This window comes from Equus asinus, chromosome 2 (assembly GCF_041296235.1).
Source record: "Equus asinus isolate D_3611 breed Donkey chromosome 2, EquAss-T2T_v2, whole genome shotgun sequence".
Taxonomy (NCBI): Eukaryota; Metazoa; Chordata; class Mammalia; order Perissodactyla; family Equidae; genus Equus; species Equus asinus.
Window position 1 is genome coordinate 86,068,006 of NC_091791.1, and position 13,437 is coordinate 86,081,442.

Below are 13,437 nucleotides of genomic sequence, written 5' to 3' on the forward strand. Positions count from 1 at the left end.
GCCGCTGGCGTTCCTACGCAGGCGTATTATCTGCGCTCGGCCCCTCGCGCAGGCGCAGTGTCTAAAGCTCAGACTTTGACCCAGGCGTACTCGTCTCTCTCCCATCCTGTTCCTCAGCCGTGGAGCTCGGTCGGGTTTGGGTGGGTCTGGACAGCGGCGGCACCGGTAGCAGCGATAGTGACAGTGACCGCGTGAGGCCCGGACGGAAATGGCGATGGCGATGTCGGACAGTGGGGCGAGCCGCCTGCGGCGACAGCTGGAGTCGGGGGGCTTCGAGGCGCGGCTGTACGTGAAGCAGCTCTCGCAGCAGTCGGACGGGGACCGAGACCTGCAGGAGCACCGGCAGCGCATCCAGGCGCTGGCGGAGGAGACGGCGCAGAACCTGAAGCGCAACGTCTACCAGAACTACCGGCAGTTCATCGAGACGGCCCGCGAGATCTCCTACCTGGAGAGCGAGATGTATCAGCTCAGCCACCTGCTGACCGAGCAGAAGAGCAGCCTGGAGAGCATCCCGCTCACCCTGCTGCCGGCTGCTGCCGCCGCTGGCGCCGCCGCGGCCTCCGGAGGGGAGGAGGGAGGAGGCGGCGCGGGCGGCCGAGACCCCCTCCGCGGCCAGGCTGGCTTCTTTCCCGCCCCCGGGGGCGCCTCCCGCGACAGTTCCGGTCCGGGCGAGGAAGGAAAGCAGCGCACTCTCACCACTCTGCTTGAGAAGGTGGAAGGCTGCAGGCACCTGCTGGAGACGCCGGGACAGTACCTGGTGTACAACGGGGACCTGGTGGAATACGATGCGGACCACATGGCCCAGCTGCAGCGGGTACACGGCTTTCTCATGAACGACTGTCTGCTGGTGGCCACCTGGCTGCCACAGCGGCGGGGGATGTACCGCTACGACGCCCTCTATGCCCTAGATGGTTTGGCTGTGGTCAACGTCAAGGACAACCCGCCCATGAAGGACATGTTCAAGCTGCTAATGTTTCCCGAGAGCCGTATTTTTCAGGCAGAAAATGCTAAAATCAAACGAGAGTGGCTGGAAGTGCTGGAGGAAACCAAGAGGGCCCTCAGTGAAAAAAGACGAAGGGAGCAGGAGGAGGCAGCGGCCCCTCGAGGGCCACCCCAGGTGGCTTCCAAGGCCAGTAACCCATTCGAGGATGAAGAAGACGACGAGCCAGCTGTTCCTGAGGTAGAGGAAGAGAAGGTGGACCTGTCAATGGAATGGATCCAGGAGCTGCCTGAAGACCTGGATGTCTCTATTGCCCAGAGGGACTTTGAAGGGGCGGTCGACCTGCTGGATAAGTTGAACCATTACCTGGAAGATAAGCCCAGCCCCCCTCCTGTAAAAGAACTAAGGGCCAAAGTGGATGAGCGTGTGCGACAGCTCACCGAGGTGCTAGTTTTTGAACTCTCCCCAGATCGTTCCCTGAGGGGTGGTCCCAAGGCCACTCGCAGGGCCGTTTCTCAACTAATCCGGCTGGGCCAGTGCACGAAGGCTTGTGAGCTGTTTTTGAGAAACAGGGCAGCAGCTGTGCATACTGCCATCCGTCAGCTTCGCATCGAAGGTGCCACTTTACTGTACATTCATAAACTATGCCACGTCTTCTTTACCAGCCTTCTTGAGACTGCGAGGGAATTCGAGACGGATTTTGCAGGCACTGACAGTGGCTGCTACTCCGCCTTTGTGGTCTGGGCGAGATCAGCCATGGGCATGTTTGTGGATGCTTTTAGCAAGCAGGTGTTTGACAGTAAGGAGAGCCTCTCCACAGCAGCTGAGTGCGTAAAAGTGGCGAAGGAGCATTGTCAGCAGCTGGGGGACATCGGACTAGACCTCACCTTCATCATCCATGCCCTTCTGGTGAAAGACATCCAAGGGGCCTTGCACAGTTACAAAGAGATCATAATCGAAGCCACTAAACATCGCAACTCGGAGGAGATGTGGAGGAGGATGAACTTGATGACCCCAGAGGCCCTGGGTAAGCTCAAAGAGGAGATGAAGAGTTGTGGGGTGAGTAACTTTGAGCAGTACACCGGGGATGACTGCTGGGTGAACCTCAGTTACACAGTGGTGGCCTTTACCAAGCAGACCATGGGCTTCTTGGAAGAGGCGCTGAAGCTGTATTTCCCCGAGCTGCACATGGTACTTTTGGAGAGCCTGGTGGAAATCATTTTGGTTGCTGTTCAGCACGTGGATTACAGTCTTCGGTGTGAGCAGGATCCAGAGAAGAAGGCTTTTATCAGACAAAATGCATCCTTTCTTTATGAAACAGTCCTCCCTGTGGTGGAGAAAAGGTTTGAAGAAGGTGTGGGGAAACCTGCCAAGCAGCTCCAGGACCTGAGGAATGCGTCTAGACTTATTCGTGTGAATCCTGAAAGTACCATGTCAGTGGTCTGATGCTTGGATCTGTTTATATGCATACGTATATATTGCTTATATATTATTTATATTTATATTAAGTTGCATTAGCATATTCTTTATAGTCTCAAACACAGCTTAAAAATAAAAGATGTCCTCTCAGAAAGGCAAAATCAAAAGGAGAAAGAAAAAAATGTTAAATTAAGCCAAAATAACAAAAACATTGGAATTATTAAAATATTTAATATGCTTTCCTTTTAAATTACACCCACTCTCTAATGAATATATTATCACATTATAGCATTTCAGCTTATCCTTTGAGTCAAAATACACCTTCTCACAGTATATATTATGCAGCACAGAGAAATAATATCTATAAATACATAGAGTTTATGTTGTGAAAAGTTTCCCAATTCACTAAAATATTAGGTTTCTTAAAGGATACAATGCCATATAAAATACCGTTTCATATACTTCCTTAAAATGCTTAATATACTTCACCTTAAAATGTGATTGAACAATTTGGGGAAACGGAAAGAGGAGTTGAAGAATTTGGTTTCAGGGTAAATTTCGGTCAAAAGAATACATTCTTGAGAGTAGCTAGTGTGTGGACTCAAATACTCCTCGATCCTTCTAGAATACAAGAGGAAGCGTGCATGAAAACAGTTCAGATGTTTCCAATGTAATTTGCACAGCTACTGATTTTCAGCTGCTAAGTAGCAGCCTTGTAGTATTTGATTTGGGAGCATTTACTTGAAAATCTTAAGGAGTGTGATAAATATTTTTTTTCAACATATTCGTGAATTGTGTGAATTTCCAGCTGGAGCTTTGTCTTTTCATATAAAAATAATAAAAAACAGGACGCATTCAGGAACCTGGCGGCAGCAGTGGTTTTTAGCTGCCCTCCCCCACTGTCAGCGTAAGTTACAGAGTGGCTCAGACTCCTGCCAGTGGGGAAAAGTTTTCATTGAAAGATTTATTTCGATTTCAGCGTCTGGGTGGATGGGAAATTAGAAAAAAGCCTGTGCAAACCGCAGTGTTCCCTGTATGACTGCTTTGGGCGGAGGTTTGTGTTTATTTTTTTGTAACAAAGTGGAGATCAGAAAGGTGAGACAATGTTCCCACGCGAAGGATGGGAGGAACCTCCCTGACTCCCGTTGAAATGCTCCAGGCCGCAGTTTTCGTTTCAGTTTTTATTTTCCTTGCTCTGTTTTTAAAGTGAGTATAATGCTTACTTCAGATCGTTTAGTAAAACAAAAATAACTAAAGACGTTTGAGCTTCCCAGGGTTCTAACCTATTGCTTTTACTGTACACTGATGGTGTAACATTCCTCATACTTGGAGAGAAATCGTGCTACGATCTGTTTCTTCCCTGGCTTCTAGTTGTGATTCCTGTCCTAAGTGCCATTTCTGATGCTGATGACTTCAAAAGGTCATTTCTTTTATCTGAATACAAATAGTGGTATTAAGACTGTGGAAATTATGTAAAACCTAAAATAGCTGGCAAATGGTGGCTTAGGGAGGGTCGTAGAGCTCCTTGACTTAAGGACTCAGATGCCAGCTGAGCCCTTTTATTTTCTTTTTAGCTATGCATATTTAAAAGGCTGAAAATGATCAAAGTTACAGATTTTCTTTGATTTTTTCGTATAACTTTAGGGTTTTCTCGATTATAGCCATAACTGGATATTTCAGCTAGTCAAAAACAGTTATCATTTGTCATTTTTAAGATCACTGGAAACTTGAATATGATCAAAATTTTGTGATTACTTTGTGCCACTTACAGTTTCTGAAATTATATTGTATGAAACACTTACTGTGTAAATATTTGATGCTGGGTCCATGAAATGATACTTCTGAAATCAAAACTTCTCTGAAGGCGTGAAGTTGTAAAAACGTAAATGTGTATGCCAGATATGTCTGCTTTTTAAAACTGGAAGTACAGAATTTTCTTCTGTTAGAATTTGTTCCTCAATCAAAGTTGTAGCCGAAGGAAGTAGCTTTTGGTGAATGAATTAGTGTGGGAAGTTGATTAAAGACCACCCGTGTCGTAATGTCCCTTTTCACCAAGACAGAGCAATGACGTTGCGTTCCTCAAAGCGAGTCACAGCTCTTCTGATTCCTGTTTCATCAGACTCCCAAACAAGTCCTAAAAATTGAATGCAGTTACAGATTGTCCAAAAATATAGCACATACTGTAATATACCACTTGAACGTCAATTGCCTTTTCTTGTCTTCTTGAAATATAACACTCGCTTGAGCTTGGAATCATAGACTTGATTGGAATAATTACTGTTGAAAAAAGACACCCTGTGGAATTAAGTATCTTTTTGATTAAAGCCTCATTTCATTAAGTGCTGAAGACGTACTTATTTTTGTGTAAAATGCTACCTATCATTACATGATCAGCACTTGTATCTTGCAACTGGCTTACGCAGGATTGGGAATTTGGGCCTTGACGTGGAGAATAAAATCAGCCTGTGTACATTTTGCTATTGATATGCTGTGATATGAGGGAATCTGAAATGTTTTATCAAAATAAAGCTTAAAATTTTTCTTACACTGGATGAAATTGACTGATATTACAATGTTATATCTATTTCTCTTCTTCATCAGAATTTAATATTCTTATGCAGTTGCTACTGAAATACTGTTTTACGAGTCTATGTTGTGTTTTTGTTTTGTTTTCCTATATGGAGATGATAGATAGGAAGCTGTTAGCTAATTTATGTAAGTGTTCTTATTCTTATCAGAATTGTGAATAAATCAGGTCTCAGTTTTTTTGGGATTTTCTTGAATGGGAAACTTCAGATATGCCAAATGTGAATTTACTTAAAAAGTGGATTTTATACCATCTGCACATCCCTAAATGAGGAAAATATAATGTAGAATATGTGACTTAGGAACTAGGATCATAAATGACAAGGGTCTGGTTTTTTTAAATAATAGGTAGATAGGGAACTGTCACATATAATTGATTTAAGAGAATTTTTATTGAATGCTATGCCTCACATTGACTATAATGTGGGGTGAGGAGGACAAAATACATTTAAGCATACTTTCTCTTGAGATGCTTAGAAAGTGGAAAAACTAGAGAATAAAAAATTGGAAGAAATAAATTAGAGAGTAAATGCAAAACAGTGTGTTGCAAATTAAATTAATTTAAATTGAATGCAAATAGTGCGTTGCAAAAAAAGAAACACTCAGCGGGTTGTGTTAAGTACTGTGGGATACTGAGAGGGAAGAGAGCAGGATTGTTTTGAGCAGTTGGAAAAGTCCTCGTGGAATTCTTGGCATTTGAGATGATCCTTGGAGAAGGGACAAGATTTAGATGTTGGAAGAAGAAGGAAGAGCATGACAGGAGCAAAGACAGAAAGGGGGGCTCGGGAGGCATATGTGCGACGTGCTCGAACGGCGGGCAGAGAGGGCGGGGGACGGTTTTGTTAAAGTAACGTTGCTGTCACAGAGCCATCGCAGATGTTTTCAATATTAGAGGAAAGAAGCGTTATGTAAGCAAGTCATGCTTATTCAGAAAGCTTCAATCCCCGCAGAGGGGTGTGAAGTAAAAAATCGGAGTCATCCCACCTCCCCAGGCCCCAGCGACCCCACTCCCCAGGGGCAACTCCTGGTAAGAGTTCCTGCTACATTTTTTTCCCAGAAATTGGATCATACCTACATACTGTTCAGCATCTTGCTTGTATTCACTTACCACATTCAGTACTTTTCAGATTCTTCTTACATCGGTACCTATAGCGGTACCTCCCTGGGTTTGTTTTTTTCTGATTGCACAGTGGCCAGTCACAATGGATGAGTCTATCACGATTTTGCACTTTCCAATTACGTTGTTGGCTTCGGGTTTTTGTGATTACAAAGAATCCTGAAAAGAATGCCCTGTACATAGATCTTCGCTTACATCTGGGAATAGTTCTATAGGATGTATTTCTAGAAATTGCTGTGCCAGATCATACATTTTAAATTTAGGTAAACGTTGTCAAATCACTCCACAGGCAGGCTGCACTATTTTACATTGTCCCAACAGCATGGAAAAATTCGTTTCCCCAGATGCTCATCAGCATGTATTCATTCACTTTTTAATAATAAGATCATTCTTATTAGTAACGAGATTTATTCATTTTTACTAATCTTATCTGTGAAAAAAGTGTCTCGGCTTTTTGGTAATTTTTGTAAAGTTGAGCAACTTTGTGTATTTCTTTTTTTATTAAGCTACTTATGTCCTTTGCTATTTGTTTCGTAGATTATCTTTGTATTAGGATCTTGTGGGGATTTATTGTCATTTATGAAATTCGTCCTGTGTACTAAGTGTTGTCGATTTTTCCTAGTTTGTCGTTTATTTATTCATTTTTTTTTTTAGTACAGTAAATTTTAATCTGTTATGAAGCCAGATTTATCTAGGCTTTTTCTTTGTGACTTCTGTTTCCCGTCAGGCTTAGAAAGGCCTTACCTAATCTCAGATTCTAAAACCATTCAGGGCCAGCCCCAGTGGCCTACTGGTTAAGTTCAGCACTCTCCTCTTTGGCGGCCCAGGACCTACACCACTTGTCTGTTGGTGGCCATTCTGTGGTGGTGGCTCACATTAAAAAAGAGGACTATTGGCAACAGATGTTAGCACAGGGCGAATCTTCCTCAGCAAAAAAAAAAAAAGAAGAAGAAGATTGGCAACGGATTTTATCTCAGTGTGAATCTCAGCAAAAAAATAAAAACATTCAATTGTTTTTCTTCTAGTAACTTATTTTAATATTTGAATTTATGCTCCATCTATAATTCATTGTAAAGAATGATGTAAGGACCTCATATTCCTACAAATAATTATCAAGTTCTTGCCACAATTTTGAATCATCCTTCTTTTTCCGCACTGACTTGAAATGCCATCTTAATATGTTTATACTAGATGTGTATCTGGGTACATTTTTGGCCTCTATGTTCTATTTCACTGATATTTCTATTTCTGTGCTATTATCAAGCTGTTTTAATTAACTGTAGGTTTATAACATAATAACTGGTTGGACTGGTCTCATTCTTCTGCTGTTTCAGGTTTTTCCTAAGTATTCTCACATATTTATTATTCAGGTTGCATTTTGAATAATTTTTTGACGTTCTCTACTATGCCCTAAAAGAATTGGCATTTTGATTGAAATCATATTGAATCTATAAATTTAGGGAGAACTGACGTGTTTATAATTTTGAATCTTCCTATTCATTTGTGCAAGTGTTTCTTTTGTATTTCAGCAGCATTTTCAAATTTTCTTCAGGCAGATCTTGCCCATTTCTGGTGAGTTTCTTCCTAGGTATTTCATCTGTTAATGCAGTTGTGAGTGAAATCTTTACCCTTCTGATTGTTTGTGTGGTGGAAATGTACTGATTTTTAATTACAGATATTGTAACCAGTGCCTTATTTAATTATTTTGTGAATTTTAATAGTTTTCTGATTATTTCTTTGCAGTTTTCAAGTATTTAAGCACTCCACCTGCAAATAAAGATCATTTTGCCTCTTTTCAATTTTTATACATCTCATGCAGTTCTCTTAATATTCTGTATTAAGTTGAACATCCAAAACTGTGTGAAATCATATTTTTTTTGCTTGATATTAATATCAAGGAATTAGGAATTATACTAGATGTGACCTAGTAGGAATGTTTTACCTATTTTTTTACCTAAAGCCTGACGTTGGCTTTTGGTCATTACATTAAGGAAGTGAGCGTCTATTCTGGGTAACTAACAGTTGTGGTTTTTATTTTTTGGGGTCAGGAATGCATGTTGAATTATCAAATGAGTCTCAGCGTCTATTGAGCTAATCATGATTTTTCTCCATTGGCAGATTAATTTGGCAAGTTTTAAAAATAGATTTCCAAACACTGAACTACACTTACACTCTATGAATTCATTCTATTTGGTTATAATACATAATGCTTTGAATATCCGACCTGACTCTAATGAATATTTCATTAGAATTTTCGCCTTGATAAACATGAGCGTTACTGGTCTCTGGCTGTGTGTGTACTGTCTGGGCCATGCTTCTAACAGTCGTAAGGTGAGTGTGTGGAGTATGACAATAATGGTGGTGAAATGAGAAGACACATCCCCATTTCTTTTGATTCCTGAACAATGAGAGTGAAAAATCACTTCAAATCATAATTAGCCACTCTAAGCTTATAGGACAGTTAGAGCTCTTACAAAAAGAGATAAGGAGGCCTTCCATTGCATCTCATGCCCATTTCAAACTTCATCAGAGTTGCCCGGGGTATGTAAGATATATGTGTGTTAAATATATTCTGTGTACGTTGAGAAACTCATGTATGTTTTATTAACAGATACACGGAATATTTGCATTTCCTTTTTGTCCCATCGACTTCCCCAGAGCAGTGTTGGTCATAACGTAGACATTGGTAAATGCTTATTAAATGAATCCTATTGAATGTGTAACTTTAATGGCTAAAGACGATTCCCATTTCTGGGGTGTCTAGTTTGTACCAGGCCCGTTACATGCATTATCTCATTTGATCCTCACGAGAACCTGGAAATAGGTGTTGTTATGCTCATTGTGAAGCTGAGGAGGGGGCTCTGGGAGGGGGCTACTTGGCCCAGGTGTCTTCCCGCCGAGTGTCAGAGGCTGTATTCAAGGCCAGGTCTGCTCAACCGCCAAGCCCACGCTCTTCTCCGCCCTTACCCACACCATGGCTTACACACAATCAGTTCCAATCGGTGTCTGCAAGTACATTTTCTGAAAACAAAATTTTCTTGACGCGTGTCTCTATCAATAAAAATGAGAATATCTGTCATGGAAAAAACTCAAGTATGACAAGCAATGTGTGACCCTTCCTTTGGGGGGCCATTTATCAATGATCACACGTTCCAAGCAGGTTATTTCACTTCATCTCCAATCTATGAAGGAATTGGGATTTTGTGAAGGTAAATAATTGGCAAGTAATTTAATCTACCAAGAGTTCGCTAAGTGGCCCAGGCAGGATTTGAACTCAGTCTTTCTCCAGGGCTAGTGTTCCGAGTCATTGAGCTATATTATTGGATTATGTCTGATGTTGACATCTCACTGGTATAGACTGCTCTTTCTCTGAAAGGCTTATCCATGCATACTTTTAGGAACTCTGTTAAAATTAAAGGTATGCTATCATATCAGAAGATATTATTTATAATGTCCTTTAAAAAAATTAAAGTAGTAGATTTGAGTTAATGAGAGAGTTAAAACCAGATTATTGCTATTAACACCAATTTGTACATCACTGAATCCTGAGTAATTGGCAATATTAAGCAGAGTCTTCAACCTGCTGAAACTTCATTAGCACGAGATACACATAACGTAGATCCAGGCACGAGGTGGCCGAGCTCCTAACCAGCTGGGTAGGTGTCATTTAAGTAGGAAAGTGGCAGGAAAAGCCCTGTTTTTCTCATGTCACGCTTGATTAGTTTTGCCTTATAAGTTGACTTACTTTCAGATTTATTATACCTAGTAAACACCAAAGTTGTATGAGCCAAGCCATAACTGATAAATCTCTTTAAAATATTTGTGTGTAGTTTCATCCATTGCTGGTGGGAATTACTGCCAACTGGTTCACTGGGAATTTGGCAATATTTATTAAAATTACAAAATTATACAAACCCTTTGACCCAGCAATCCACTTCTGGAGGTTTATCCTGCAAATACATATGCTTACTTTCCAAAAGAAGTTTACCCATTAGACAAATTGATATGTGATTTATGAACAAGCTTTTAAGAACACTTGCAGTTTCCGGTTCTGCATGTAAGCTTGGAAGTTGGCACTCTGTCCTAACAAGTAAAAAGCTGAACAGATTGAAAAATCAACAACTCTTTTTGGATCCATAAAAGAGAGGAGGACACAGGGCAAGCCACTGCTCCCAAGATTGGAGAGACAGGCAGGCCAAGACAGGAGCAGAGGTGCCAACTCAGGGACACCTCAGCTATTATGACAAACTGCTGGGGGCTCAGTATGGACAAGCGTGAGAGTTCGAAACTCCAGGGGGGCCCAATCATTTGCAGTCCAGAGGCACAGGCTAGCTCAGACTGAGACCAGATCTCATGGCTGTAGGACGCCTCCTCTCCCCCACACCACATCCTGACATTGCTGAAGGCCTATTCACAGCAGCGTGTTCCTTTCACCCAGTACATCATGTCCTGCTATTAAGAAAAAATTACAGGGCATACCAAAAGGCAAAAACACAGCAAGCATCAGAAGCAGACGTGGCAGGGATGTTGGAATTATCAGACCAGGAACTTAAAACAACTGTGATGAATGTACTAAGGGCTCCCATGGATAAAGTAGACAGCATGAAAGAGCAGATGGGCAGTGTAAGGAGAGAGACGGAAACCCTAAGAAAGAACCAAAAGAAAATGCTAGTGACAATGCTGTAATAGACATGAGAATGCCTTTGATGGGCTTCTTAGAAGACTGGACCTGGCTGAGGAAAGAATCTCTGAGCTGGATGATGCATCAATAGAATCCTTGAAAACTGAAAAGCGAAGAGAACAAAGACTGAAAAAAACCAGAATATCCAAACACTGTGAGATAACTACAGAAAGTGTAACATATCCGTAATGGGAATACCAGAAGAAGAAAAAGAGAAAGAAACGGAAGAAATATTTGAACAAGCTGTTGGTTTTGGTTTTTTTTTTTTTTTTTGGTGAGGAAGATTGGCCCTGAGCTGACATCTGTTGCCAATCTTCCTCTTTTTTTTCCTCCCCAAAGCCCCAGTACATAGCTGTATATCCTAGTTGTAAGTCATTCTAGTTCTTCCATGTGGGATGCCGCCACAGCATGGCTTGATGAGCGGTATGTAGGTCTGTGCCCAGGATCTGAGCCAGGAAACCCTGGGCCCCAAGGTGGAGCATGCAAACTTAACCCTACGCCACCGGGCCGGCCCCCATAAATAGGTTTACCTCCTGGAAGGGCTCACAGCTGAACGCGCAGAGGGGACATAAACGTAAATAAATGATTGTAATGACCTGCCATAGATATTTAAAATAATATGGATCCCAGAAGTTAATTGATAACTGAAGAGTTAGGGGGAAGGTTCCAGAGAAACAGATTTTGGAAGGGTGAAAAGAGAGTTTGCCTGGGCAAAGAGGAGGGGGCCTAGAAGTGCCAGACGCATTTGGAACCGGGCAGGGCAGGGATGACCACGCTGGGAGCACTCAAGGGGAGAGTGCATGGGAGCCACATCTTTCCAAATTCCTCTGGTCTGTAACGCACACCCTCTGATTGTTCCTTCCGATTTTGCTCACATCTGGTTACCTGGCCCAGACCTTGGTTCTGGCCCTGCGGCCCCGCCTGCCCAGCCCCGTCTTACTTGTTACCATGAAGGTGCCCCTCAGCTTACCGCGGCGGCTGTGTTCTCTGTGCCAATCACCCCACCCGGCCCCGCCTGCACCCTCACTCCCCCAGCGGCTCCCTGTTGATTTCTGGATTCCGAGCCTGCCCTCCAGGGCACGTCCTGAGTCCCCCACCACCTCCCGCTCCCCCTGCCTCCCGAGCGATGCAGACTCTGACAGTGATAGAAAGGCTTACCAGATAAAATACGGGGAATAATTAAATTTGAATTTCAGAAAAACAATGAGTACTTTTCATATAAATATGTCCCAAATATTGCAATACTTGGGACAAATATAAGCATCCCGTATACTTATGCTGAAAAAATTAACAGTCATCCCATTCCAGGCTGGCTGCCTGCAGGATACAAGGACTTTCTCCACACCTGCTGGAGGTCCAGGGTTGGCTTGGGGAAGGAGAAACAACCTGCCTCTGGCTGGGCAGTGTGGCATTCAGTTTTATCAGGGATAAAAGCATTCGTTTCTCTGTCTGTCTGCCTCTCACGTCTCTCTCTCAACTAGCTCCAGAGGTAAGGAAAGGGCAGGGCTGGGTTCGTTATCATCATAATCGCTGACTCTAACCCCTGTCCTGTTGGGGTGCTGCCCCGAGAGCATACCCAGCAGGCCGTGTTAACACTGCGGCTCCTATGGTGTGGAGGGCTCCTGCGGGTCATCTGTCATAGGGCCACGTGGGTTACTGCAGAGATGTCCCTTTTGCCAGCCAGTCCCAGGGGCTCCTTCAGACTCGGCAACCCTGTGGGCTTCTGTGCTATGTTTGTGACTTGGGGACCTTTTCCAGATGGCACCTCTGCCGGGTCTTGCTGTCTTCTCAGAGTGCGGCCTGGGAGCTTGCAGGGCAAACCCTACCCCTCTTCTCCTCCAGCCCTGAAGAAGTGCTTTCATTGTGTGGGGGGAGGGGGCGGGAGGGAGCCCTCTCTCCCGCCTGCCCCTTTCAGGCACTCGGCTGCTGCCTGCAAACCCTACTTTCTGCCTCGGGTTTAAATCACCGCAAACAAAAGTCTAAGAGGGAGACATTTTGCTGGCGATGTTTTGCTTCCCACCCTGGCTGCTAACTTCTCCCGAGACAAGGAAAACGAAGCTTAATTATTTGTTTGAACTGTGAAAAAGGAAAAGGAAAAAGATAAGGAGAAAAATAACAAAAACATCAAGAAATATTATCCATCTGCATATGCAATAGGTTTATATACTGCGACCTCACCAGGATGAGGATTTTAAAGAAAGAGAAAGAGAGTGGGAAAGACAGAGAGAGTGGGAAAGACAGAGAGAGAGAGAGAGAGCGCGAGAGAGAGAGCGCGCGCGAGCGAGGAGGTGCTGGGTCCCGTAAGGGTAATAAAGCAATAAAGCTGTGGTCTCAGCTTGAAGCCCCAGCAGCCTCCCCCGGGGGGAACCTCAGTCCCCACTCCAGGGCTATTCTGTCCCTAGCAGGGTCCTAGGGTGGCCTGAGTGACACTACCCCCTTCCCCCCCATCCCATGGACCCATGGCAGTTCTGCTGGCCCAAGGCCTGCCCTGAGCAGCTCCTGCCACTCTAGCCATTAGCCCTCTGGCCTGAGATGTTTGGGATTTTTTTTTTTCTTCAAATTTTTTTTTTATTGAGTTATTGATAGGTTACAATCTTGTGAAATTTCAATTGTACATTAATGTTTGTCAGTCGTGTTGTAGGTGCACCACTTCACCCTTTGTGCCCACCCCCCACCCCACCTTTCCCCTGGTAT

At 43.5% G+C, this 13,437-nt stretch overlaps 1 protein-coding gene across 1 annotated transcript; it reads left to right on the forward strand.

The window, feature by feature from the left end:
• The first annotated feature begins 14 nt into the window (after positions 1-14).
• Positions 15-4,906, forward strand: EXOC8 (exocyst complex component 8). Its single transcript, XM_014865672.3, has one exon. It carries the CDS (start codon positions 209-211, stop codon positions 2,384-2,386), a length of 2,178 nt encoding a protein of 725 aa, XP_014721158.1. The 5' UTR covers positions 15-208; the 3' UTR covers positions 2,387-4,906.
• Positions 4,907-13,437: the final 8,531 nt, after the last annotated feature.